The sequence below is a fragment of the Bactrocera tryoni genome, chromosome 4 (genome assembly GCF_016617805.1).
Source record: "Bactrocera tryoni isolate S06 chromosome 4, CSIRO_BtryS06_freeze2, whole genome shotgun sequence".
Taxonomy (NCBI): domain Eukaryota; kingdom Metazoa; phylum Arthropoda; class Insecta; order Diptera; family Tephritidae; genus Bactrocera; species Bactrocera tryoni.
The window spans coordinates 76,197,835-76,224,430 of record NC_052502.1 but is presented as its reverse complement, the minus strand read 5'-3'; the positions used below and the strand labels follow the sequence as shown (position 1 = coordinate 76,224,430).

General features: G+C 35.5%; 2 protein-coding genes and 1 long non-coding RNA gene across 6 annotated transcripts in view; 1 reads left to right on the top strand and 2 right to left on the bottom strand.

The window, feature by feature from the left end:
* Positions 1-452: 452 nt before the first annotated feature.
* LOC120775810 overlaps positions 453-26,596 on the bottom strand; it is a 43,843-nt gene continuing 17,699 nt past the window's right edge. Inside the window, exons 1-3 of one of the 2 annotated variants that reach the window (XR_005705357.1) lie at positions 8,743-8,886; positions 6,530-6,911; positions 453-801 (exon numbers count right to left, since the gene is read on the bottom strand). This is a non-coding gene — a long non-coding RNA (uncharacterized LOC120775810). Of the gene's footprint in view, positions 802-6,529; positions 6,912-8,742; positions 8,887-26,596 lie in introns of those variants that run through there. The other variant, XR_005705356.1, reaches the window with a different exon arrangement.
* LOC120775804 (UDP-glucosyltransferase 2-like) lies at positions 9,385-13,162 on the bottom strand. Of its 2 annotated transcripts, none has more exons than XM_040106152.1 (2): positions 12,111-13,162; positions 9,385-10,946 (listed from the first exon to the last, which is right to left on the bottom strand). In XM_040106152.1, exons 1-2 carry the CDS (start codon positions 12,806-12,808, stop codon positions 9,872-9,874), a joined length of 1,773 nt encoding a protein of 590 aa, XP_039962086.1. In that variant the 5' UTR covers positions 12,809-13,162; the 3' UTR covers positions 9,385-9,871. The 2 variants fall into 2 exon arrangements, with proteins under 2 accessions (XP_039962086.1, XP_039962087.1); XM_040106153.1 differs by lacking the exon at positions 12,111-13,162 and adding an exon at positions 11,030-11,876.
* LOC120775803 (serine-rich adhesin for platelets) overlaps positions 19,683-26,596 on the top strand; it is a 115,400-nt gene continuing 108,486 nt past the window's right edge. The window contains exons 1-2 of one of the 2 annotated variants that reach the window (XM_040106151.1): positions 19,683-19,922; positions 22,346-22,478. The gene's annotated coding sequence lies outside the window, so the exon portion shown is untranslated. Of the gene's footprint in view, positions 19,923-22,332; positions 22,479-26,596 lie in introns of both variants that reach the window. The other variant, XM_040106150.1, reaches the window with a different exon arrangement.

The window sequence follows — 26,596 nt, the reverse complement described above, 5'->3', positions numbered from 1 at the left end:
CCTTTGCATATGCAACGCCAACCGGCAAGTTTTGGGTGCCTCCTCTGCCGCTGTCGCTGCCGGCTGCAGAAAAATTGCATTTCAATTTGGCACAAAAATCCTGGATTTCTACTAGGCGACCAGGAGCATGCAGCAAGTAGCCGCCGAATAGAAAAACGCTTATAACTTTTGAACTAGAGGTCGTAGAGAAAATCTAAAAATGCAGAAATTTGCAGAATCGCATGCGCTACAATCCTGTGTAAGAAAATTCGCGGTTGGAATAACCCATAATTTTTGGGAATTAAAAATGTGTTGCAAATCGCCGGTTTTTTGAAGAAATTGTGTGAAAAATGCAAAATTTTTTTAAAATAACTTCAATAAAATGGAGTTTATACTTACTCTGACCTACAACGCTTCGAATCACTGACTCAGTTTATGAATAAAACAAGTTATTTTATCGCAATCATCGTGTTTATTATTTATGTGTTTTACTTGAATGGTCTTATGGACTAAACATTGTTTGAAGTGGATTTGAATTTTTCTTAAATAAAATAGCTTTCTTTTCGGTTTGAGCTCAAAAATTGTCCATTTTCGTTAGTTCGGATGAAATTTTGTAAAATATATGTGAAGGTTCTAGCCAATATGCATTAATATTGTTCGATGTTAAATTATATATGATTGCTGGGTGTTGTTGTTGTAAGCTTCATCGATTTCTCCGTTAATTACTTCCGCTTTCATAATTGATTTCGCATTTAGCCAAATAGTGTTCATAAAAAGGTTAAGTGAGTCAAAGGCGATCGAGTGGCCCAAATTCGGCGTCACCTGAAAAATAAATAAATTTGTGAGAGGTAAAAACTATAATTTAAAATTTTTTTTACACAATAAATATACAGAAAAACTAAAAACATTTTATTTATAATTAATTTATATATATGCATATGCAATAAAATGAATATTGTTCTTTTTCGGCCTTTAATACTTTCAACTGCTTGCGGAATGTTTGTTCATAAGAAATGGAATAGCGTTTTTGCTCATCCACATGCGCGCTTATACAAATGTACATATGTAGGTATGTGCATATATGTATATGTACATATGTATATATTTATTTTGGTCTGCTAAAACCTTTGACCGGCATTGCTATATCGATTTGGTGAAAAGAAAAAAAAAATTTACTTTGTATTTAGGCATCATTCTGTCAATATGAGTTCGAATTGAAAATTCTAAAATAGAAAAGGTCATTGGAACATTTGAAAGTAAACAAAACTGAGACATATTGAGACCATCATAGGATGATTATGGCTGAACAATTCAATGGCGATGCGCCAAGAAGATGGCGCCGTGATAACGTAGAGATTTCAAAGTGCGACAAGTTGTGATGGCGGCGGTGAATTTAATCCCATTTACCGTTTTTGTTGTTTGTATTTTAGTGGGGAAAGGTTTACTAAGAAGTGAGAATGCGTTGAGTTGGGCACCGCGATTCTTAGGCGCACAAAAGATGAATACAACGTTATGACTTCCTTGACTTCAGCATAACAGTTTTAAAGTTTCGACTTGAATGTAATAAAAATAAAAATTACAGGTGCACAGTGGGCTGCATTCACAATGCTTTACATTATTTTTTTTTTTGATTTTTTTTAAATTTAAACAAAATGGAAATCAATAAAAAAAAAAATAAAAAAAAAGAATATAGAATAAAATACAAAAATAATAAAAAAAATAAAAAATTAGGTAAATAAAAGAAATAAGGCAAAATAAAAATTAAATAATAAAAAAATAAAAATAATAAAAATGAAAGAAACAAATAATGAAAGGAAATCAAATAACAAAATATAATTAAAAAATTTTGATAAATTCTAAATTCAAAATAAATAAATAAAAATATTTAAAAAAATTTGAAAAAAAGTTAATTTAAAAAAAAATAAAAAATGTTTAAATATCAAAAAAATATTAAAAATAAAACAGAAAAATAATAATAAAAAGAAATAAAATAATAAAAAAAAATTAAAAATAAATAAATAATATAATCATATTATTATCTGTTTGTCGAAACTCTTCCACTGTGCGTGCGCTTGAACTACCGAGGCGTACGCCTTTTAAGTGACCCTTGTTGCCTTCATTAATTTGCCACAGACGCCACTGAAGATGACGTTGCGCTTGATGGTTAAAACGCTTCGCTGCCGCCACAAGCAGCCATAACAAGAAGCTCAACTCAACTACACTTCTCTTGCGCTTTTCAGTCACTTCGGCCACTTTGACCACTATTATGCTGGCCAATTTGGAAATTCCGTAAACTTGCCGAACAAATAGAAATAGAAACAGAAACAAAAACAAAAGCAAGAGCAAAAAACTAAAAATTTTCATTGAAATCTCGCTGTTGACCACTTTTGAAAGCAGCTGACCGTTAAGCTGTCGAAGAAGCCGAAGAAGAAGCAGCGCTTGACGAGGCTACCGAGTCGACAAGTGGCTGTGGATTGTCGGCGAAGGATTTTTATGAGTGCTATTGACACGGATGAAGGTAATGGGTGCGTGTGTGAGACTGGCTGTGAGTGCGGAGTACCCGAGGCGGCGAAAAGACGAAGAGGTGTGGTTAATCGAGGCGGAGATGGATGGAAGCAGCGGACCGTGATCTGCGCTGTTGGAGAGCAAACGTATTTTGTTAAAATTTTAACAAAACAAGTGCAACAAAAAAAATTACGACCAATTAAAAATTTTCCAAACTCTGGCAACAACAGAGCCAACAGTAACCACAGCATGACCCTCAGTATCGAAGTAATTTAAATTTACACCTCGCTTCGCAGAGAGTGAGGTATACACACATTTACGCAAAGTATTGTTACAGTTTATGAGTTCACTAAGGTGTTTCTTAATACATTTTTTCTAAATTTCCTGAAAATTTTCGGGATACCGAAATATAAGCTCCAAAATCTCGAAAACTGACGGCATAAAGTACAAAAATATTAAAATTTGTGTCGTCAGCTTTAGTCAGCTTAACTAAATATTCCGGATACCGAAACTTGTCATTTCGGAACCCTCAAAAGGTTTCGGGATCCCGATCTTGATGTTTTGAAATCCCGAAATCTGTCAAATTGGAAATATGAAACTTATAATTTCGAAATCCTCAAAATGCTTTCGGGATCCCTAACTTGATGTTTTGAAATCCCGAAATCTATAAATAGGTACCACTGATTACAAAAATATAAAAATTTTTAAATTTTAGTCTTCATTAAATATTCAGAATCACGAAACTTATAATTTCGATATCCTCAATATGTTTTCGGTATTCCGAAATCTGTCAATACCATTAATTCTAAAATTATTAAATTTTAAATCTTAGTCTTTACCAAATATTCGGGATCCCGTAACCCTTTTTTCTAATCCCGAAACTCGAAAGCTGTTCTATTCAATTTCGAGATGGCGTATTTGTCCACACGCTCACGCATAATTTTCCGATGAAAACTCATTGCACCTTAACGTATGCAACGATATGTGCAGCACAGAGTTGCATTTCGGCACAATTGCGGCTGGCAGCTTTACACTTTTCGTTGGCCATGGCTGCCGAAATTATGTAGCGTAAAAATTAATTGCCCGCATACGCCAACGCATAAGCAAAAGCGAAATGAAACAGAAAACAACAAAAACATAAGTGCAAAAACAACGCATAAATTCGGTAAATAGCAACAACAGCAATAAATGCCACCAATAAATTCGCACAGTTAACGGCGTAACAAGCGCGTCGATTTGGAGCGAATCTGTGCGCGATTTTCGGCAAATCAGAGTGCTCTGCGTCTTTTTTATGGTGTTGAGAGGCGCCTACATGTAGGCAACAAGCGAAATTAATTGCATCAACCAGTTACCGAGCGACGAGTGCCGGCGACGACAAAACAATTTCCAGCTCGACGTGAATGAAAGTGCAAAAATCGCACATCCATCTAACTGTACAATTACAATAGTTTCGTGACCCGCCGCTTCGGTGCTTCGGTGCAGCCTCCTCTAAACGTGCTGCCGTCGTCTTAAAAGTCTTAAAATAGCGCTGTCGGCATATAAATTTCACACTTAAAAAGAGTTTACAACGACATTTGTTAACGGCTTTCTGTTTTTCTCTCGTCAGCTTTATTGCACTTTGCTGAGTTCCGCGTGATTTTCCGTTTCTTCTTCTTCTTGTGTTTTCGTTTATTTGTGCTTTGAACCCCTGGACGAAAGTGCACCGAATGTTTGTGCAGTTTTTTTCCTTTAAGGGTAAACCAAAACAAGATATCGGTTATAAATCCTGGCTTGCAGACACCACATTCGATTTAATTTTGTAAAATAATCCATCGGAAGAGTCTGCGCATGACATTTCGACGGACCAACCGACGGGTTTTAAAACATTCGAAGTCCAAGTAAGATTAATTTACTTTGTGAAAATGTGAGGCTAGCTCTGAGTGCGGAGTACATGAAGCTGCGAAACTCCGAACTCGTCGAAAAACTCAACGAGAACCAGCTAAACTGACATTTCAACGAACTTCTTTTGCTTTGAATTTACCATGTCTTCTAGACGACATTCACACACAAGAGAGCGAAGAACTGACATTATCCGTTAGAGTCCAGAGTGTTCTTAAATCCAAATTCGAGACAAGGGATTTCCGGAAACCACATAAAGATTGGAGGTTTCGATAAAAACTGGAAGAATTACCATAAGATGCAAAGCTGGAATAAATTTTGCGCCAAAATCAGATCGGATAAGAGATAAAAAGGAGTTGCTAGAATGACTTTCAAAGAGAAACTTCGTTCACTATTTGTCATGATATATTCGGATACGAAACCTTTGTGCGACCGTGCCCTGACATCGTAAATAATTCAGCTTAAAACGCTGGTCGAGGATTCTGAATTACCGATACCAAAACTGAGGTTATAAAAAACTTCCAATCTGTGCGACCTTGAGTTAGTTAGTAGCTTTCCAGAGCTTCAGTACCTACCAGCTACACTCGTTGATTACCAGAAGCTTGCTTTATTCGTTTATTTTCAGCAGCTCTGCAATGACGCCTAACTTTTGAACTGTCATAAAAGTCGGTAAGCGCTTTAGTCTCTGGTGCAAACACAAAATTCTACGCTCTGTCGTTGTAATGTTATCACTCGGCTTTCCTTGCCGCCACTCTGTATTCGCACATCAAAACTTTTCACACCACTCCTCGGATTCCCTGTTTAGGCTGTTCGCCTTCTCTATTTGACCAGCAGCTGACTCGTGCTCCGCTGGGCATACAACTTTTCGTGTTGAGTTGCAACAGCAGCTATGCCAGACAAATTCTCATTTTCGCATTCGAACGTGTCCGGCGGGCTGGACTGCCGGCGTCGCTGCTGCCTCAACTGCTGGCGAGATATCGGTCCCAGCACATCAACACTTCAAGTGACAGCAATACTCAGTTTTTTCACTTTCTGCATTCTTTTTTCCGGTATTGAGACTGTGTATTAGCGGACAAATGGCCTCATCACTTCCGGTCACGTATAACGGATTCACTTGCGTTGCAAGTGAAGGCCAAGAAGCAGGTGCGGATAGTTGTTTGCGGACAAATATTCTAGTGGATGGCGAGTGTGTTAACGGCCGAAGAGGAAAAGAAAATGCATTGAAGGCAAACGAGAAAAGCAATAAAAATATTTATGAAACTATGCAAAGTTACCAAAAATTTTGTTTCCTCTTTAAGTCGGAGGATTTTGAGTATTCCTAAGTTTCATTTTATAGCACTAGAATCAACGAAAATCTTCAACACAGGGCAGTTGTCAGAGAGTTTTATGGACTCAACGTGCTTACAGCTCTTCTAGCCTTTTATGTCCATTAAGGAACTGCTGACTATTCAGTTAGGTGAAAAAAACATCTTAAAAGCTTTTCTAAAGTTAGAACCAAAGAAAGACTGAACCACGCTTTCTGCGACCAAAATTTAGAAAATATAAGTTAGGATTTCGGCGGATCCATCCATCCATCCAACAGTGTAGCCGGGCTTCAATCACCGTGTAAAGTCTCAGGTTTTCTTAAGCTATTTCTAAGGTTTAGGTCTCCTAAAATTGTATTTTACTACGAAATAGATATTTTTTCTCAGAGAGCCAGGCCGAATTAGTACCAATCATGTGTTTTTTCAAGTCCAAGACCGCAGTTTCCATTAAAATAAGTCCTAAACATAAGGCTTTACGGGTGTATAACTTAATTCAGTATTTTTCGTCAAACAGATTCAGCTATTTGGCGATACTTTGCCACACCAGAGAGAGAACGGATTCCTAGAAAGCGGCGGACTGAATTTATACAGCAACCTTTTGGACCTATCTACTTACTAATTAATGGCTTTATGAAGCAAAATAATAATAATTTAAGGTCGACTGAACTCTTAGAGTTCTTAAATATGATGCTGGGTGCGTTCTTGCTGCATAACCTCACTTCCTAAGTAATTCCTTAAGTTTTAAAGTATTCTAAACTTCATAAATTACTGGAAAATTATAGAAAAGGTATAGAAATATTCTTCTGAGGTACAAAATCTCAGGTAAAACTATCCTAAAATATAAAAATAAGAAATTTACTCACATGCTTTCCTCTCTCGGCAGCCATACACACTTCCTCGCTGCACTCATACCGTTCGGTTGCACCAATACATACGCATAGTCACATAAATCAACTTAAAACACTTCTTCAGTGTACTTCATGCCGTTATAGTCAGTTGTACCGTTAATGAAGTAGTTTTTTGCCAAATTAGTCAGCTTCTGCTTCGCACCTTCTTCCGCTGCTTTGCTACTCATAATCACCTTTTGCTTCTTGCAAGACTTCGAAGGGTGTCTGGTGTGCTTTGGGTACATATTTTGCCGTCGTGCGCCAAGTGTCGAGTGGTGTGCAAAACTTTGCTTGACTTATTGCATTTTCGACTCACTTTTAATTGCATTTGTCGTACAAGAACGGTGTGATAAACAGCCTGCAAACAAAAACGGAATCAAAAAATAATATTAAAATGTGGAGTTGCAAGAAAAGTGAAGAAATGGCGGGTTATAAAGTGCAATAAACAAGCTTGTAAGTGAATTCGTATTTATAGTACATTGCTACAGTTATCTAAGTTTTGTTGCACAAATGGCAGTTGCGCCGTAATTTGTATTTAATGAGCGGTAAAAACGGCAGCAGTTGAAGCGAACTCTCGTTAAATCGTTTTTACTACCAGTTCGGTCCAGTTAATGGCGTGTAAGAGATACCGGGAGAAGTGATAAGTGGACCAGACTAAGTGAATGCCGCATGTGGCAAGTGGAGTGCAATTAGGCGGTTAGTGGCTGCTTTCAAAAGAGTAATGGAAAGGCTTTAATTTTGCAAAAAAATATTTCTTTAAACTAAAAAAAATTTGAATAAAAAAAAATACGAAATTTGTAAATAAAAAAAAATATGAAAATACAAAAAAATTTTAAAATAAAAAAAATTTGAAAGTAAAAGATTTTTAAAATAAGAAATTTGAAAAAAAAATGTTTGAAAATAATATAATTTTGAAAAAAAAAGAATTTTGAAAATAAAAAAGGTTTGAAAATAGAAAAATTATAAAATAAAAAATTTTGAAAATAAAATAATTTTGAAAATAAAGAAATTTTGAAAATAAAAAATTTTGAAAATGAAAATTATTTGGTTAACATAAATTATACAAGCACGATTTCTATAAAGGATATCAAAAGGAAGCTATGCTCTTATTTCTTTCTCTCTCTTTTTCGAACGGAAACATTTTTTAAGCGAGCTCAAGCTAGAGCAAGGGTAAATAAGAGGTTCAGCTTGGGACCAGACGAGGACAAGCTAGGGATTAAGCGAGGAGCCAACCAGCCTTGCACAGCACTGAGGTCCTCATATTCAGTATCTATGATTTGAGGAGCTATATGTAGTTAGATTTCAACCATTATTAGTTACGCTTTGACTCACTTTTAACAAAAAAAAGTGTTTGTATTAAATATTTTCAAGCTGTGAATCTTTCGTGCTCGTGTTCGATTTCTTGCCTTTTCCACTTTTTGCGCCAATATTTCTCCTTAAATTTTTTGCCATTAAACTATTTCCTAATATTTTCGAATTTTCATGCAATTTGCATCTTTGTTGATAGCCTTTCAAACCCAGCACTCCTAGTTAGAAAAATTATTTGCATAGCGAAAAGCTTTACTTTCTTATGATGTCTGAATCTTTGACAAGCGGCGTATTCTTATTTTGTAAACGTGAAATATTTTTGATTCAAAGAATTTCGATTTTTAATGAATTTTTATGCGGCTGATGGTAGCAGAGAGTTAAAAAAACTAATAAAAAAGCAGAATGCAGTGCTTTTGAGTACTTATTATAAAAGAAGATTGGAATTTAGAAATGTAAAAAAAGTTATTATATATATTTATTGGCATATTTATTAAAAATATAAAATAAAAAAATAAAATATTTACTAAAAATATAGAATTTAAAAAAATTTAATCAAGAATAGATAGCTGTAACAGACTCTAATAAAACAACGTACTGACCTCAAACAGTCTCCCGTAGACTAGACACGGTACCTGCGTTTTTCATATAGACCTAGCAGTTTGCAAAATCGCCTTAACTTTTTCGCTTTTTACAAGATCCCCTAAAGTTGTTTAGATCACATCACTTCAAGTTTTGATAGTTTTTTTCAATGCTTCAAGACTACCTCACTTCAAGCATTGATAATTATTTAAACACTGTTCAGGCAGCTTTATTTTTATTGAGCTAGCTGCCCACAAGATAACTTTCAGGTCAGATCACTTCAATCCTTGATAGTTACCTACCACTTAACTGCCTGCCGGATTACCTGAAGTTGATTGGATCACAAAACTTCAAGTTTTGATAATCGCTTAAGCACTGGCCAAAAAGGGCTCCTACTTTACTTATATAGAGCTAGCCTCCTACAAGATCATCTTCAGGTATCAAAGCTCGATCATCCAAGTAATGAAGAGGTAAAACTTATATTTTTCTAAAAAAAAATTACACAATTTTATAGATAAAATATTGGGAAGTCGAAAAAGTCTTTTCGTATTTCTAATCAAACTTCAACTTATTTAAAAAAAATATTGCATAAAAAACCGCATACATGTTGTTTAAAAAATATGTAAAAAAAGAAAAAAATTTAATTTTTTTTCATATTTTTAAAACAACAAAATTTTTTTTGTGAATTTTAAATTAATGAAAGAAGCACGTGTCCGTTCGTCTGTCCTTCGTTTGTTTGAAGTCTTTATTGGAAACCAACGATTTCTTACAAGTTTCATTAACGTTCAATATACATATTATAATAATTTGATAGAAAACAAATAAATTGCATAATTTTTGATTTTTTTTTTTTACAAATTAGCACACAAAAATTTTTAAAAAATATTTTATACAATAAAAAACACATTTTATACAATTTTTTACATAAAACAACACTAAAAAGGTTTCCATGCACTGCGCGCAAAACAATATTAAAGCTAAATATTTTTATTATTTTGTTGCTTTTGTTAATATACAATTTTTCTTTTAAATTTTATGCACACAATAATATAACTTTACGATTTTGTGTCTACGCTAAAAGTTTTTATAATTGTCTAAGGCTAAGCACATATTGAAGCCCAAGCAAAGTAAAGAAAACTTAAAAGACGAGGCCACACAGCACTACGTGAGTTCAATGCCTGCCTCTCCTGTTCGTTAATTTTTACCGTTACTAAGCACTTCACACCGCTATGTGCTTAGCCTTAATGATCACTTGACTGCTTTGTATATAAAATACTCAAGATTCGTTTTTTCGTCCGTCATTTTGCACCACCAGCGACCCCACCGCATGCGTCGAGTTCAATTTTGGTGCGTCAAGTCCATTTGTCAAGACCTACTACTCATTCGTGTAACTGTTAAAGTGTGTAGTAGTGTTACTACCGTCCGTACTGTCTAGCGTTTGCGCCGTCCGGCGAATTTTCGCTGACGTGCCGTTTTTACGGGCACCACTCTCGGCGCGTCCGGATCTCTAACAGTCTGAGGACGTATTTGACACTCGCGTGCCTCATCCACTACAGCTTCATCGTAACGTATGTTTGAATATTTGTCTATCACTATCTCGTAATCGTTTCCAAAAAGATATAAACGCAGAAATTTACGAAAATTGACAAAGATACGACCGGTTAGGCAACACCATAAGAAACCCCGAAACTTCCACATCAGGAATATGGTAGAAAAAGTAAATATGATAAAATCGAGTCCGAGCATTTGTAGTTGTGTCATTTCGGCGGCCGGCGAACGCATGTGTGGCGTGCCTTTATAGCGCAGCACATAGTTCACCCAATAGAGTACCGTTTCGCGCGGCGTCAACTGGCGATCGCGATATAGGAGCGAGTAAAGCGCCGAACGCTCCTGATATGACTGATCGTTGAGCATGCTAAAAAGCTTGCTTCGAATTTCATCCGTATTTGTGTTGTAGGCGTCGATGCGTTCTGCGAGTTTGTATTGTGCTAGAAACTCGACGTTACCTACTAGTTCGCTCGAGTAGGTCACGCCCAGCATGGGCACAGCATGATATTGCCCCTCACCTAAGCTGCTCATACTGCCGTGTGTTATGAAGAGCTTCACTTTCTTTTGCGCTAATATATCGTTTTGCGGCATCCAGCGCGTGTAAAGGATTCTCGATCCCTGGCGCGGCTTGCTACAATGCGACCAACGCCATAGTACGTAGCGTTGTGATTCGACGAGCACGTCGTGCAATGAATCGAGCAGCTCTCCGGGCAAGTCAGTGCAATTGTTACCCTTACCGAGATTGATATAAATAACACCGTGTTCGGCTTTGTTTATATGATCCGCTATGTGTTGTGGCAAAGGAATGCGACGTTCCGGGATTTGTATGCCACCAATCTCCACCATCGTCGGCACATTTGGGCGTATGGTCCCCTGCGTGAAATGATTATTGGTGAAGACCAACGAAATATTGCGACGCACATCCTCCATTCTGATATTCCGGCAATTGAAGTGTAAGCTGAAATGTAGAAGAGTTCATGAAGAAAATTGCATGAGAAAGATATAACCGCAAATTGTCAAGGAAGCAGCAGAAACACATACTTAAAAGTTCTGTGTATGAGGCAGAAAACTTCGTGTCCGCCGCCGATTAACCCCTCAATGAACTTATCGATAATTAGATTTATTAAACGTCTCAGATAAGATTTTGATATTAACCGGCTCTCGACGAATTCGGATGTTAAGTAGCCTTCCTCGCGCGGATTACCCACCTCCCAATTGGTTACGAACGAGGGAGGTGTTTCGGTGGTCAATATAATGGGCGCATTGAAGCAGCCGGCAAGCATCAAGTGTCTGAGATTCAAGTAATACGCCACAATGACCAAATTATATGTGCCTGGTGGATGCGCGTCCAAAAGCCCTGCATGATATCTGCCCAGTTCGGCAAACTGCTGCCATTGATAATACAATTTCATAAACCGATTGGAGGGCTCGTATGTTTTACCTGGATTGGCGTTGGCCAAACGTACGTATTTGAAATTAGAATGTTGATAGGGTGAGGGTATCGGCAAGACTCCAACGACCGTAACATCGTGATACCGCGCGAGAAAGTCTGCCAAGCGCAGGTGATAGCGAAATGCATCCAAATTGTAGGTCGCAAAGAGGCATAAGATGCTTCCATGAACAGTCGACGTGTGGCGTTGGAAGGCGTTGCACCTACTGAGCAGCACAGTCAACAGTAGTCCGAGCTGACAATATAAGAGGCGTGTACGCATTTTTGTAACAAATTTTGCGCGTTTAAACGTGGACGAAAGGTTTACGAAAATATTTGTGAAAATACAGCGCGTACTACAGTTAAAATTAAATTGAAGCGAAGTTGACAGAGTTCTTGTAGAATACAGTTAATTGGGAGGAGAGGCTCAACAGTTATAGCAGTGTGACTACGACTGAGCTGAGAGCTTATTCCAAAAACAGAGTCGTCCGTACAAAGAAGCACAGAGAGCGAGAGAGGGTTCAGCGGATCCTACACTGAGCTGAATGAGTTTTACTTCTCTTCGCGCTTAATAACTGACGAAGTAGGGAAGGTTTAATGGCGGCTGAAACAATCGATAACAATCTTCCAAGCGACTTAACGCGGCTTTCTGTCAAACGTTTACACTTTATCTTAACTAAGCCTTTGACTCACCAAAAATATCCCTCATTTTCATCGTTCAATACGCGCGAAAAATACGTACGCTCCCAAAAAACAATCCAAAAATTAAACCAACTCTCAAACAAATTCATTGGCTGTGCGAATGGCGTTAGCGCTGATGGCACATAGCTGCCCTCTGCGGGATTGCCCACCAAGCGATTGATCCAAAACGCCGGCCCCGTCGTTATCGAAATGATTATCGGACATTTGTATAGTGATGCAAGTCCCATTTGGAAATCGTTTAGGAAATAACCGAATATCAAAAGATCAAAATCACTTTCTTTCGCGTTTTTTATCCAATCTTTCATCAGCGGTTGCGACAGTGCCATATCGGACAGCAGCAGCGTATTACTCAGCATCTTAAGGAAATCCCAGTATGCCGTGCGATTTCTCCATTCGAACGGTCGCAGCTTCTCCAATTGCTCGCTAGGAACTTCGATTTGTATGTAGTGATATGGCGCTGTCGGTCTGGCATTCGCTATCGTACCGATGACCGTCACATTGTGGCCAGTTTCGGCGATCAGCTCAGCGATGCGACAATGGTGGAAAAGCGTCGTTGTAGAAAATGTTGGAAAGAAGCCAAGTATGTTTGCGGAGCTGATGAGCGCGGGTAGACAGCAAGCGGTCAGAAGCTGGAAAGCGCAAGTGAAGACTTTAGCGGTGTGCGATGTGTTGTTGCCAAGCATAGACATTCCTTTGTTTTATTTACACCTGCACTTAATTAGGTTTGTGCGAATACTGAGTATTTAGCTGAATGCTGTGGCGATCGTGCTGTTTACAGTCAATGTGTGAAGTGAGAGCAGGATAACGCAGAGAGTGGCTGCTGAGCTCAGTCGAAAGCTGAGTTGGCGCTGAGGAGCATAATATATCGATCATGTAAGTTTTATTAGTCCACAGTAGCACTTTCTCTCACAAGTTTTCCCGATATTTCACCAAAATAACGATAAATTAATGGTAGCAAAAAAACTATTTATAAAGCCAATGGCTTCAAATGAGCTGCGGTTTAAAACACTTTTACGATTTGGTTCAAGAACAGAGTACGAGCATGTATTGAGTATGTGCTTTATCTTTCTCTGCCTTTAGATTTTTCAATTTTGACTAGTCTTTGTCAAGTAGAGTTGCCAGATTTTGTGATAATCGGAAGTTGAGAAGTTAATCGAGATTTTACGAATACCATAACACTGCGGCTTTTTATAGGGTAGTCGAAAAAGTATTTTTGTATTTCTAATCACACTTCAACTTATTTTTTTATATTCATAATGAACTTTAATGAACCAAATATGTACCACTTTTGTCGACCACTCTTTGCCATTTTTCCGTTAGAGACATTATTCCATCAGTGTAAAACTTTTCTGGCTTTTCGGCGAAAAACTGCGACAAACAATTTTCAGAGGCTTCTCTTGAAGCCAACTTTATTCCATTTTCCACAGTAAAATGTAGAATCAATCGTTCGACCAGGATGTAGCAGCTCATAGTGGATGATTCCTTTCCAAACCCACCAAACACTCAGCATAACCTTTCGAGGCGTCAATCTTGGCTTTGCGCCCATTTGCTGAGCTAACCACGCTTGGACCATGATCTTTTGCGCGCATTATTGTCATATTTGCAACGACATACTATATGTATATTGACAAAATACGAAAAGACTTTTTTGACGACCAAATAGTATATTTTAAAAATTATTTAACTATTCTGTTTTCGTTTTCCAGAAGCCACAAATATTTTTTAAATTAATTTTTAGTCTCAAAATGCAACATTGTTAGGTCAACAAAAATAAAATTAATTTTCACAAGGAACAAGTAGGCAAAGGCGGTATCTAAGCAGTAAACAAAGGGTATAAAAAATTAATAAAAAAAAAACAAAAATGAAGCAAAAATAACCGTTGGACAGCAGCCATCCGCATTAGCCGCTGAGAGCAGCGCAAGAAGGCAAGTGTCATCAATCAGACTCGAAAAGTAATGCAGCTACAAAGGCACTTTAAAAGCTCAATAAAGCAGAGAAAGAGGAATGCAGAAGGACAGCAGATGCGAGAGAAATATGAAAAGGTGATAATTTCCTAGAGATCCAACTAAAACGTGTGAAAAACACAGGAATATGCAAAGCGTAGGATGAGAGTCCAAGCAAAGTCAGCTGGGAGTTGCGCGCTGCGGCGGTCGAGTCAAAGCGGCTTGACTTTGCGATTGAATTTGAATTGTGCACGAAAGTGAGGAATAGAAAAAAGAAAAAGAACAAAAAACACGAGAATGTAACAAATGTCAGTAGAACAACAACACGAAGAAAAACTATGTATGGACAGCCAACAATGCTGAAAGCGATAAGCGCACAAGACAAAGCGCTGAGTGGACAGCAGCTGTCAGGCAGTGGCAATTTCAGGCTGCACACCTGCTGTGCACACACGAACATACAAAAACACTATATATGGAGAAGCACATGTGTGGTTAGGCGACTACAGGCGAGATGTAATAATTACAAAAAAAAATTTAAAAACAAAATAGCAAATGCAAAAAGTTTTAAAATAAAAATTGTAAAAAATTTCGAATAAAAATTGCAAAGTAAAAAATGCAGAAAATTTTTACATTTTTTATTTAATTACAAAAAATTGGGATATAAAATCTAAAAAAAAATTGTAATAAAAAACGGTTAACAAATACAAAAAATTTTAAAGTAAAAATTGTAAAATATTTGAAATAAAAGTAGCAAATGTACTGAAAAACTTCAACAAAATAAAATAACGCTGAGAAAAAGAGTTGAAGCGGCAAATCCTGTTTGGCGCCTTTTTTATTTCTTATTTTTCGAAACTGCATCAGTGTAGCTCCGCGTCTAACGGTTTTTGCTATTCGCAGAGAAAAAATATGGAAGTTGTTATTTTTTACGAAGCAAAACACTATTAAAAGCATGTGCGCAGTGCTTCTGGCAAATGGAAAAAAGAAAGAAAATATTACAGAGAAAAATTTTTAAATAAATTTTAAGCAATTGCAGATATTTTTTCAAATAAACAAGTTTTCCATACATAAACTTGACTTTGACTGAACAGTTTGCATGTCAGCTATATGCTAAAGTGGTCCGATCTGTACGATTTCTTCGGAGATTGTGCTTTAAACAATAATTCATGGCAGATTTAGGAAAGATATCTTGTCAAATGAAAAAGCTTTTCATACAAGAACTTCATTTTGACCGATCAGTTTGTATGCCAGCTATATGCTATGGTAGTCCGATCTGGACCATTTTTTGAGAAATTGTACAACTTTCTTAGACAATAATCCGTGCAGAATTTCGTGCAGATATCTCGTCAAATGGCAAAGCTTTCCTCACAAAAACTTGACTCCGCCCGATCAGTGTGTATGGCAGCTATGTATATGCTATAGTGGTTCGATATCGGCGGTTCCGACAAATGAGTAAGGAGAAAAGCGCATGTGCAAAATTTCAGATCGGTATCTCGAAAATTGAGGAACTAGTCGCTTATATGCAGACGGACGGACAAAGGGATTTATCTACATCGACTCAGCTCGTCACGCTGATCATTTATATACATTCTGGTATATACGTACCATATAGGGTCTACGACGATTCCTTCTTCAGTAAGTTACTGGCTTTTTTTTCTTAGAAACAATTTTTTTCTCACGCATTCTGCGTATTCTAACTAAGCCTTTCTTCACCCCACTCACAAAATCTTTACGCTCTTCAGACCTAACATACATATGTTACTATTTTTTTGAGCGGTATTGAAAAAATTAAAACCACTCCTTTCGTTGTTTCACTAAAGACAAAGTTTTTTTTCGTCAGATTATCAAACCCATCAATGCTTTAGTCCACAACTTGATCTTCTAGCCATGGTAACCAATTTACACCACCACGACCAAATGAAATTGTCTTAAGAATTCAATGAAGGAATTAATTTCTTCCAAACTTGGTTAGCTTTGGCGACCGGATAATTTTTATAAAAGGAAGAAATAAATCTTGAGTTGACGTAGTTGAATGTTTTACTAACATTAGCCTGTAAAGATCTGTAGGGCATCTTGACAGCTGGAATTAAATAAGTATCCTTTAAAGACATATTTGGTACTTGGCGGGTTTTGGAGCGAGTTGGACTAATATCTACATCTTTTTGTTCATAGGTATTAAATATTATAGCTGTGAAGCAATGTTAATCCGCTTACAAGCTTTTTAGGTGTAAAACACCGATTCTGATTGTTAATTTTTCTAACCGACCGGATCGAATAATGATAAAACTCTTTAAAACTCATCTGATGTTCATTTTCATAGAAAAGGAAATTCTTCTAGAGCTTATCTAATAGTTTTCCAACAGCTTTATTCGAGCTTAAAATCTCAGTTTTAACTCGACTCTTCTTCCATGAATCACTCATCACTAATCCTTAGCAGAAGGCATCAATCTAATGATCTTCAGCTAATACGACACACACCTGTCTCATTCCGCTTAGAAACCTCATCACACACTTGAAGCTACAAAACAATTTGTCTTTCCTCTTGACACCATTATCTCTGATGCGTGCGATTAGATGAATACATATAGAAGACGCGAAAAAACTTTCAATGGAAACGCACACAACCTCACATAGCACGCATAGCTGGTGCGCATTGCGCGCCCGGTCATTTGGAGTGAAATGGCGAAAGCAGTCGTAAATCTTAATAAAGTCGCTGTGAGCCAACGATGTGTAGCAGCAAATGTGGCGCGGCGTCGCCGCTGCTTGTGGTGGCCAGTAAGGCAAGACGGGTGGACAATTTAGTAAAGCGAGAAAGCGACGGAGCGCACTTGACAAAGGGAGCGACAAAATACGCAGCTGAGCAGGGCAGTTAGATTTGGCGACGGCAACGACGACGATGCTGCCCCAAAGGCAATTGTGGTTTGGCGGTTTGTTATCAGTGTGGCGCCAAAGCAGCCAAGCGCACAGATTGGCTACGAAGACTGTGATAAAAGAGAGTAGGTGGAAGACACAGCGCGTCAAGTTGGCCACCGCTAAGCAAAGCCGGTCAAGCAGGTCGCACCATGCGGCGGCTTAATGTTTTTTGCCAAAGTTGTATGTGCGCTTCTAAGCAGCCAACGAGCCTACCAGCTTCTTCAACAACAACAGCAGCGCGTCGTTCGGCCTAGTAGCTGCGGAGCGTGACAGATTCAAAGTTTTAATCGCATTAGAAATGCTTAATATTGAAAAGATACTATGTTTAAAGTTGTGGATCTAGCCAAGCATATACAAGGCAAGCCACTTCGGGCGCTGTCGCCGGTTACAAAAGCTCGTAATTCACAAATTTGTAATTTCACACTTCTACGCCTCAACGCACGGCCGTGAAGAGCACATTCACTAAAACAAGCTTAGTCGTACGCACTGGGTGCTTATGAACTTATGGTTTAACAAGTTTATGGCTAGCTGAGCTTAGTGTATAGCTGGCGTGTACGCGGCTTTGCTAAGAACCGTTTATTATTGCCAACTTCTTACTTCAAATGGCGGCAGACGAGCGCTTTGCTTAAGCGATAAACTGAAAGTTGTATTTAATGAGACGTGGACGAGTGGATTAGGGTGGCGGACGCCGAAGAAGCCAAATTGTAGACCGCACACAGCTGTGTGACGCAGCTAAGCCATATACAAAGAAGAAACAAACCCCAAAAGCACGCCACAGCAATAAAAACAAGCAGAACTGTGGTGTCGACTTCGCTTTGGACTTGTGTATGCATGTGATGGGCCCTCGAAAAGCCGGCTACCAATTTTGTTTTGCTCACGTCGTTCCGCTGTTTCGGCAAACAAACAACAAATGACGCAGACGCAGAAACCGAGCTGACGTCGGCGGTCACTAGCTGCACAATTGTGTGGGTAAAGTGCCACGAGGTTTGGGCTGAGATGAATTATGAAAGTTTAAACAGAGCTGCAAAGGCAGACAGGCGATTCGTGCCTCACGCTTAGGGTGATACGAAAGGGAATATGTAACTGTAAGGAGGTAGAAAGCAAAAGACGTAAAGAGGCCTCATATACTGAGTATATGGCTACTTCTGGGCAAGCCGCAGTTTCAAGCCCGACACAAGCACGAAATATAGGTATTTTTTTTTGATGTCGCACCACGACAGAGAGGTTTCTAAGTCTCCGAATACATTATTGTTATAAAAAAAAGTAAAACCTTCCTTCCTTCGCAGACGATTTAAAATTGGAAGGAACCTATTATTGTCGAATAATTGCTTGTAAATTAGGGAAGAAGCTTCACAAAATTTCTAGCAGAGGCGTAAGCGTCGTTTATATAGATTTTACCGTTTACTAAAGCTCTGCGCCAAACGCAAACACCTTAGAAGTGTATGCCATGTACCATTTCAAATTCGATCCAAAAAAACTATCTTGAGAATGGCCCAGTTATATTCATCAACCTAACCGAAACCCAATCAAATCGGCAAGACTTTCCATTTCTGTCGTTTACTTGAAAATTTACTAGTATACAGCTTCTGAACTTTATCTGAAACTCCCGCACTAAACCAATGGAGCTTTATAATGTTCATTGATCAATTAACTGATATGCGAAAAGGCTATTAGGTGGCTGCTTCGGACTCTTTAAACGGTTTTATGAAAGATAGATATTCAAACCACAGATCCAGAGCCGAAAGTCTCGAGATTGAGATGACATTTTCTAAAGATTCTCCAAAAAATCTACGATTCAACAAGGAAATTTGAATCGATTTAGGTTAAAAATTGAGACTACAAATAGGACAAATCGTATTTTTCAGCGAAACATAATGAATGAGTCCATGTAGTCGACTCAACTCTTAACCACAGAACTGCTATTATTTGGTAGGTTAACCCTAAAACGGGACTCTAGCGCTTGAAGTGAGTTATTAAATCGGATGCACCTGGAATTGACCTAACAGTAGCTAATTATCCTTCCAGCGAAGAAAACACAGCGGTCATCCCTCGAACTGGACCACATTTCTAAGACCACGACTACGCTGAGGCGAAGGAAAATAAATGGTCTTAATTATTTTTCACATGCTGCTCGATAAACCAACAACATAATTTTCGCACTATTTTATCCTAGTCTACATACATACATATGTATTTGCGAGCAGCTTTACCAACACGCCCCAACCTTTGCCAGTGTATCAACCACCCACTGCTGCCTTCCTGCTTTAATCCCTTCCATTCACCAGTTCGACATACGGAACATACCTCGGCCGAAACTCCGGTCGCCGCTACGCTTGTTTGTTTGCCGTTGTCATCGATGCTTGTAAAATTGCGGTAGGACAAGAGCGTAAACAATTGTGTGCGTGTGTGGTGAATAGATGAGCAACCCCAACCCCAACACCCCTAAAAAAGCAGGCGTGCAGCAGCAAATAAGCGAGCAAAACAGAAGGCAGAACATTGCAATTTGCAGCCAAGCCCACGAAATGAAATGTCAAACTTCGTATCGGCAGGCGCGTGTGGTGTGTTTTGTTCGTAATGCAGTGGTGAGTTTACACTATCAGTAAATGAAAACATGCCAACGTCTAGCGCGTCCTACTACAGTTACCGTTGTGATGGCGCAGGAAAAGTGGAAAAACGTGCAGCAGCAACACGCGTTCGACCAGTTGGAATCAGTTGTGCGGCAGCTTGCGAGCGTTACGGTTATGCGAAGCGCGAAAAGCGGTGGAAAATTCGTTGAATCAGAATAGGCAATAATCAAGTATTGGCGGTGCGGCGGACACGCGTCGCGTAAAGTGTTTAAAGGTGCGCGCTATTGTCAACATAACGGCAGCACTTGTGCGGCAAGTTCGCAGGCAAGTCGGTTGTGTGGTTAGTAGCACAAGTGGAAGTGCGTTTATACAAGTGTCTATGAGTGAGTTGGCAACTTTGATGCGACAGCGGAACGCAATGCGTTTTTTATTACAATCACATTTTTTGTTGTAATTTCATTTGACAACTTTTTTATAGCGAAACAGCAGCGGCAATTTTTTCATGACATTGCAACTCTGACAAGCGAAAGTTGTTTGGTGCATAAAACAATTATATTTTCTTTTGTATCAGCCTGAGTTACATGCAGGCCGTTTAAAAATATTATGACAGCGTTTCCTTTCGATTTTAAATATTTACATTTAAATTAATTTTGGTTTCACTTACTTATAGCTAAGGAAGTCTTGAAATTCAATATTTTGGTTTTTTGTATAAGGAATTATAGATTTCGCATACTAGACATATCTATTTAAAAAAATGTAACACAAATAATACTTGTATATAAAAAAAATTAAAAGAAAAGCAAATAATACCTGAAAAACGTTCAAAAACTAGTTTTTCTCATGAATTTGTTGGAATAAAATTGTTAAATTTCATTTAATTTTTAGTTTCAGTATTTACACTAAATTTTAAAAATTTATTTGAAATCAACATTTTAAATTTTTCGGAAAATATCTATTGATCTGCGAACTTGAATATTTAATTTGAAATCAAAATTTTTAATTCTTCGAAAAACATTAATCTATTTTTTCAAATTTGAATATTTTAATTCAATAAAATTTTTTAGGTTTTTGTTTGATTTTGTTCTAAAAAAATGATTTTTTGAAAAAAAAATTGTTCATGAATTATTATTTATAAATAAATCATATATTATTATCGCATACTAGACAAATCTATTTAGCTTATATAAGAAAAAACAAAGGAAAAAATTTTAATAGAATTCAAACAATAGTGTTTTTATATTTACAATAAAAGTTTTAAGTTTTTAAATAGATTTTAAAAATAATTTGTTATGAATTATTATTTATGAATATTAATCCATTATGATTTTTCATTAATTTCAGTATTTAAACTAAAATTTTAATATTTTATTGAAATTCAAACTTTTATTTTTTTAAAGACTTTTTCGGAAAATTTATTTGTTCAAATCAAAAATAAATTTTTTAAACGACTTTACTATCTTTATATTTTATTTGAAATATTTTTTTTAGGTTTTTGGAAATAATTAAAAAAAAAATGACTTTGAAAATATTGTATTATAAAAAAATTATTTTCTTAAAAGCCTTTTTCGGAAAAATTAATTAATTTATTTAAATCTGTATATTTTATTTGAACTAAATATTTTGAAAACATTTTTTCGAAAAAATTTACTTTTTGAAAATATTATATAAAAATTATTTTTAATTAAAAAAAACAGAAAATGTTTGACCTGTATTGAGAAGTAGTTCTTAATTTCCAGCTGTTCGCTTTGGTAAGCTTATTTCAGTGAAACCATTTTCAAAATGTTGGAATTTCATAAGTAGTTAAATATTTTTAACTTAATTGCTGCTCAATTCGGAGATGAATTTCGACATTAAAATTGTATTGTTCTAAAATCTTTGTACGTAGAAAATTATTAATTTTTATTGTGGAAACCTAGAACATATCAAATATTTAATAGAAGTGAGAAATTAAACGTTTTTTGTATTAATTCAAAACTTTTCTTAAGTTTTCCAAAGTTTTTAAAATAATTTTATTGAAATTATTTTATATATTTCAAACTCTTTAATTTGCAAAAGTTTTTAATTTGTGTAAAATTATTTTTTTTTCCAGTTTTTTTAAATAAAAATAATTTTAAACCGGATTTGATTTAATTTTTAGAAATCTTACTTTCGCAAATTTTCAAAAATTGTTCAACCAATGTGATGAAATTATGTTATATACATATTTCAACGTTATTAATTTCTCAAAATTTTTATAAGTTATTATTTTCGAAAGTTTTTCAAAAAAAATTTAAAGAATTTTTTTAGAATTTGCAAATAATTCTAAATTAAATTTTTTTAGAATTTCCAAAATAATTTTAGAGAACTTATTTTTTGAAATTATTTCAACCTCATTAATTTGTTAAAATTTTTTAGCACTTTTTTCAAAACGTGTATGAACAATTTTTGTAACTATTTTATATATTTCAATACACAAATTTTTTTATATTTTATTTTCTAAAATTTGTAAATACATTTTTCAGAATTTCCAAAAAAAATTTTTAAAGATTTTTTTTTAATTTTTTCGTATGTTTTAACCTCTTTAATATATAAAATATTTTAAAAGTTTTGAACTTTTTTTGAAATTTTCTACGTTTTTTATTTTAATTTTTATAATTATTTTTATTTTCGAAATGTTTGTCACAAACGCTTTTGCTTTCCAGTTAAAAACTTTTACTTTAAAGCCTAATTATTATTTTTTTTTTGAATATGCTACAGTGAAATATAGTAGTCATAAATGTTGCCACTCAATCTCAATTCGCAAAAATCTTTAAGCTTCTTTAATTAGTATTTTTGTGTCTGCGGTGTTGATTTAATAAGTGGTTCATCAAACGTGACGTTGTGTCGCACAGAATTTTCACGCACGGCAGTAAACCGTTGCCAAGCAACAATAACGGCATCGAAGGAATTGATGTGAGAAGGTAAACAGTCAATAATTGTACTTTAAAGGTAAATTCAGTTTTCAGAAAGTTAAAGTTAAAGGTGATAAGTTATAAGGAAATTTCAGTAAAAAAAGTAAAAAGTTTGAAATTATTTTCGAAAATTTTTTTTTCAAAAAACAATGATAACAGTTAATAAAAAACTCAGTAATAATTAAAATTAATGTGAAAAAAATATTTAAATAATTAATTTAAGAATATTTAATCACAAATCTTGAAATTATACAATGAAAATATAAAATACTAAAAAAATTAGCTCCAAATTTAATTTAAAAATATTAATAAGAAATATTAAAATTATACAAACAAAATTATAAAATACTAAAAAAATTAGCTTCGAAACGAGGTTACTCGCTTAAAAAAAATATTATATAATAAAACTTTTTCAAAATCGATTTTTTCATAAAAAAAAATTAAAATAAAAAAAATCAAATTATTAAAATAAAAAAATATAAATAATTATTAAAAAAATTAAAAATGCAAATGTTCAAATATTTATTTGAAAATATTTTTGAAACATATAACCTTTTCAAAATCGTTTTTTTTTATTTAAAAAAAATTTCAAATAAAAAAAAATTAATTATTAAAACCAAAAATTTAAAAATGAAAAATTTTGAAATAATTATATATTAAATTTGAAAATTTTTTTAATTGAAAAAATTGAAAAGTTAAAAATGCAAATGTTTAAATATTTATTTGAAAACATATTTCAATTAAACAAATTAAAAAGTATTAAAATGTAAAAAACATAACAAGTTACTGCAAACATTAAAATATTTGAATATTAGTCTTTCAGCTAAAAATTTACTATACAAATATCAGCCTTTACATCTCTGAAGCATTTGCTGTGTAATCCGAAAATAAAAATATTTTCCACATTTTCACTAAAAATTGCAGAATTGCAAATTTGCATTTTGTTGTTGTAATTTTTCGCACATTTCACTCAAATCTCAAATCTGTGGCCAGCTGCCGCTTGGTCAAGCGCATCTTCGGCAAAAGCAGCCAATTAACCAGTCAGGCAGGCAGGCAGTTAGCTATACACACACACAGGTGGGCAAATGCAGTTAGTTAGCGTTGTTGTTGTTGGTGAGTACTGCAGTTGCATCTGCAATAACTTTCACAGCATACAGCGTGCGCTGATATGCTTATGAATGCAATCAAAACACAAATGAACGAAACGAATGAATGGAGAAGCTTTGAAAGCGAGAAAAAAAAAGAAATGTGAATGACGCTTTGCGAGTTTTTAACAATTTTTCGCAAATTTATTTATTTTTAACATGCTTTTTTACTTATGTATATTGATATTTTTGCTCCATGCTTATGCTTTGTAGCGGCGTAAAGTGCATTCAACTCGCTTTTATTGGACGAATGTGTCAATTAGAGGATTTATCATTGAAAAATTAGAAAAACAAATTTTTTCCATATTTTTGGTTATGCGCGAATTAGCAAAGTATCTACTACGAAAAATATGAAATTCACAAAATGATTTTTTACATGCACAAAAAATTGAATTTTTCGAATTTTTCTAAAAATAAAAAATTTAAAGGGAAATTTTAATCGATTAGCGCAATATTTGTTGTCTCTGGTAATTTAGGTCCACGAATATGTGATTTTTGTTGGCAATTTTTTGAAATTTGTTATTGCGGTAATATAGAAATTTTTACAATTTTTCAAATTTGATATTTTGAAAAAAATTTCAAAAATGTGTAATAATAATAATTAATAATTTAATCAAAATTTAAACAAAATTATTTTTTTTCTTGAACTACTATACATATATAGTTCGTTGTGATGGCAAAATAAATTGGCTCTGGCCTTTTAGAACTACCACGACTAAATAGAGGCTGGCCTTACTAACAGCAAAGCGCTTACGACCGATCTTGATGCAAAATTATCTAGCGACAGCGCATGAACCGATGATGGCCCAGCGCTGGCCAAACTCCCACGAATCCCATCTATCCAGTAGTAGAACAGATCAAGAGTGGGAAGAACCGACCTGTTTCCATTCTACTGTAACTTTCCTTGGAAGCTCTTCAGCTTTACAGTTTTTGCTATGGGCAGATACCCATACTAGTCTTATTATAATATATTATGTAGCATTAGGCATTCCTTAACCAGCTTTGAATAAGTTCCACTCACAAGACGAAATCGAGAAATGGCTTGAATTTAAGGTTTAAATACATTTAAATTTCGCCCAGAAAATTTTGGTAAATTTTTCATCAAAATTTCTTTAAATTATATGTATGTAAATATACACATGAACGCTGAAGAAAGCGAACAACGAGTAGATCACTTAAGAAAAAACTACAATTTAGCACTCGAGAAGCCATTTCGAAGAAAATTTCTTGCTTGCAAGTATCTCCTCAATGTATTTCCGCTGCATTAACTTCAAAGTCTATGTACTGCTGTTCACCGAAATGTAGTTACTGCCACTTTTACTTGCAACTTAAACTTCAGCACCTACATAAAACAATGGGCAGACAGCTCCTACGCTGAGACACATATGCGCGCACAGCCATACATGCGATAACTTCCCCCATAAAAAAAAAAATAAAAACAAAAAAACAAAACAAGAGAGCGTACAGAAAGGAAACTTGTCTCCATTTCACAATTTAGAAAGAAAATAACTTAGTCATTTCGGACTTAAATTGCTTTTCGCATAACAAACTGCAAAGTTTGCGAGCTTAACTCAAATCAGTGTGGCACGACACGGACCTGTACAACGTCTAAATTTGGCGCTATAGGTGGGTGGGTGTGTGTGTAGACTTCTAGCAAGCTCACAGACTATTGTACACATATGCCTCGACGTCTGTGTGTGAGTGCACTTCAACTACCGACTATGCCACTCATATCAATTGTTGAACTTGTGGAACACTGCTTGCCACCGAAACGTTTAAGCAGTTGGAGCTGAAATTTCCACTAGATTACAAGTATGTATGTGCGTACTTTGTGACTGTGTGAAGCCCATGTGCATGCTGGTTGTATGTTTTTATATATATAAATATATAGCTTCGACTGTGAACATTCTCAAACTCATTTGGCACATTTACATACATAAGTGGCACAGACTTTTCCGTGCGCACACGCGCCACCAACACTCAGCATTTGCTGGTTGCTGTTTTTTTTTGTAGTAATGTTAAAGTTGACGACATTCGACCTTTTGCGGTTACGGAATTTCAAGGTTGTAATTGAGCTTTGCTGCGCATTTGGTATGAAAATACAACTCTGCATTGGATAATAGTTTGTTGAATTTCTTAATTTGTTTCAAAAATTTGCTAAACATTTATGGCGTTAATTGGCTGTAAACAGACTCTTCTCAGAGAACGGTACTTTTAGCAGTTGAGTGGGGGTTGTATGTATTAAGGAAGCATGTCCCCGCGTAGCAAATACTCGAAAGTTGTAAATTGTTAAATTATGGGGTTTAAAAGTTTTAGGTTGGCTCAAGTTTGCGCTCCAGTGCGGATAAAGGTTGCATACTTCGAGAGAATTAATGGGTATCTAAAGATACTTGTAGGTTCGAAGTTCCAGTGATCTTACACTCACCACATGCAAGTTTTTTGGGTATGATGGAGAAAGTAAATTGCTTTAAATACTTCTGAAGTACCGAAGCTTGATTCAAGATCGATTGTTTTCGCCAAGTTCAAGATAGTCTAAGAATGCATATATAAGAAGGTATAAACTCGAAAAAGCACGACGTACAGGGCTCATGACTAGCTCAGAACACTTTCAACTTAGTTTAAAGAGCTCGCCAGTCCAAGTTCTATATAAAAGGGGTGGACTTTCGAAAAATTCTCATAAATATTTTTTCTTAGATCTTCCAAGAATATCTGATTATGCAGTATTAAGTCCATCTTTTGAAAATTCCATGAAAACTGGCTACTCAAACATGAGATTAGATCGTCTTAGCCCAGTTCCAAAACTTATACAAGTAATCTACATATATTTCCTCCCAAAAAAACGCAATGAATATCTATTAATATTTATTTTTTAGCTTTTAACTTCCCTTTAATTCTATTTTTTATCCACTGCTTGTCCTATTTAAATATGCGCATTTATTATATTATATCCCTTCACTCCACTACTCCATTCCAATTTCGCTT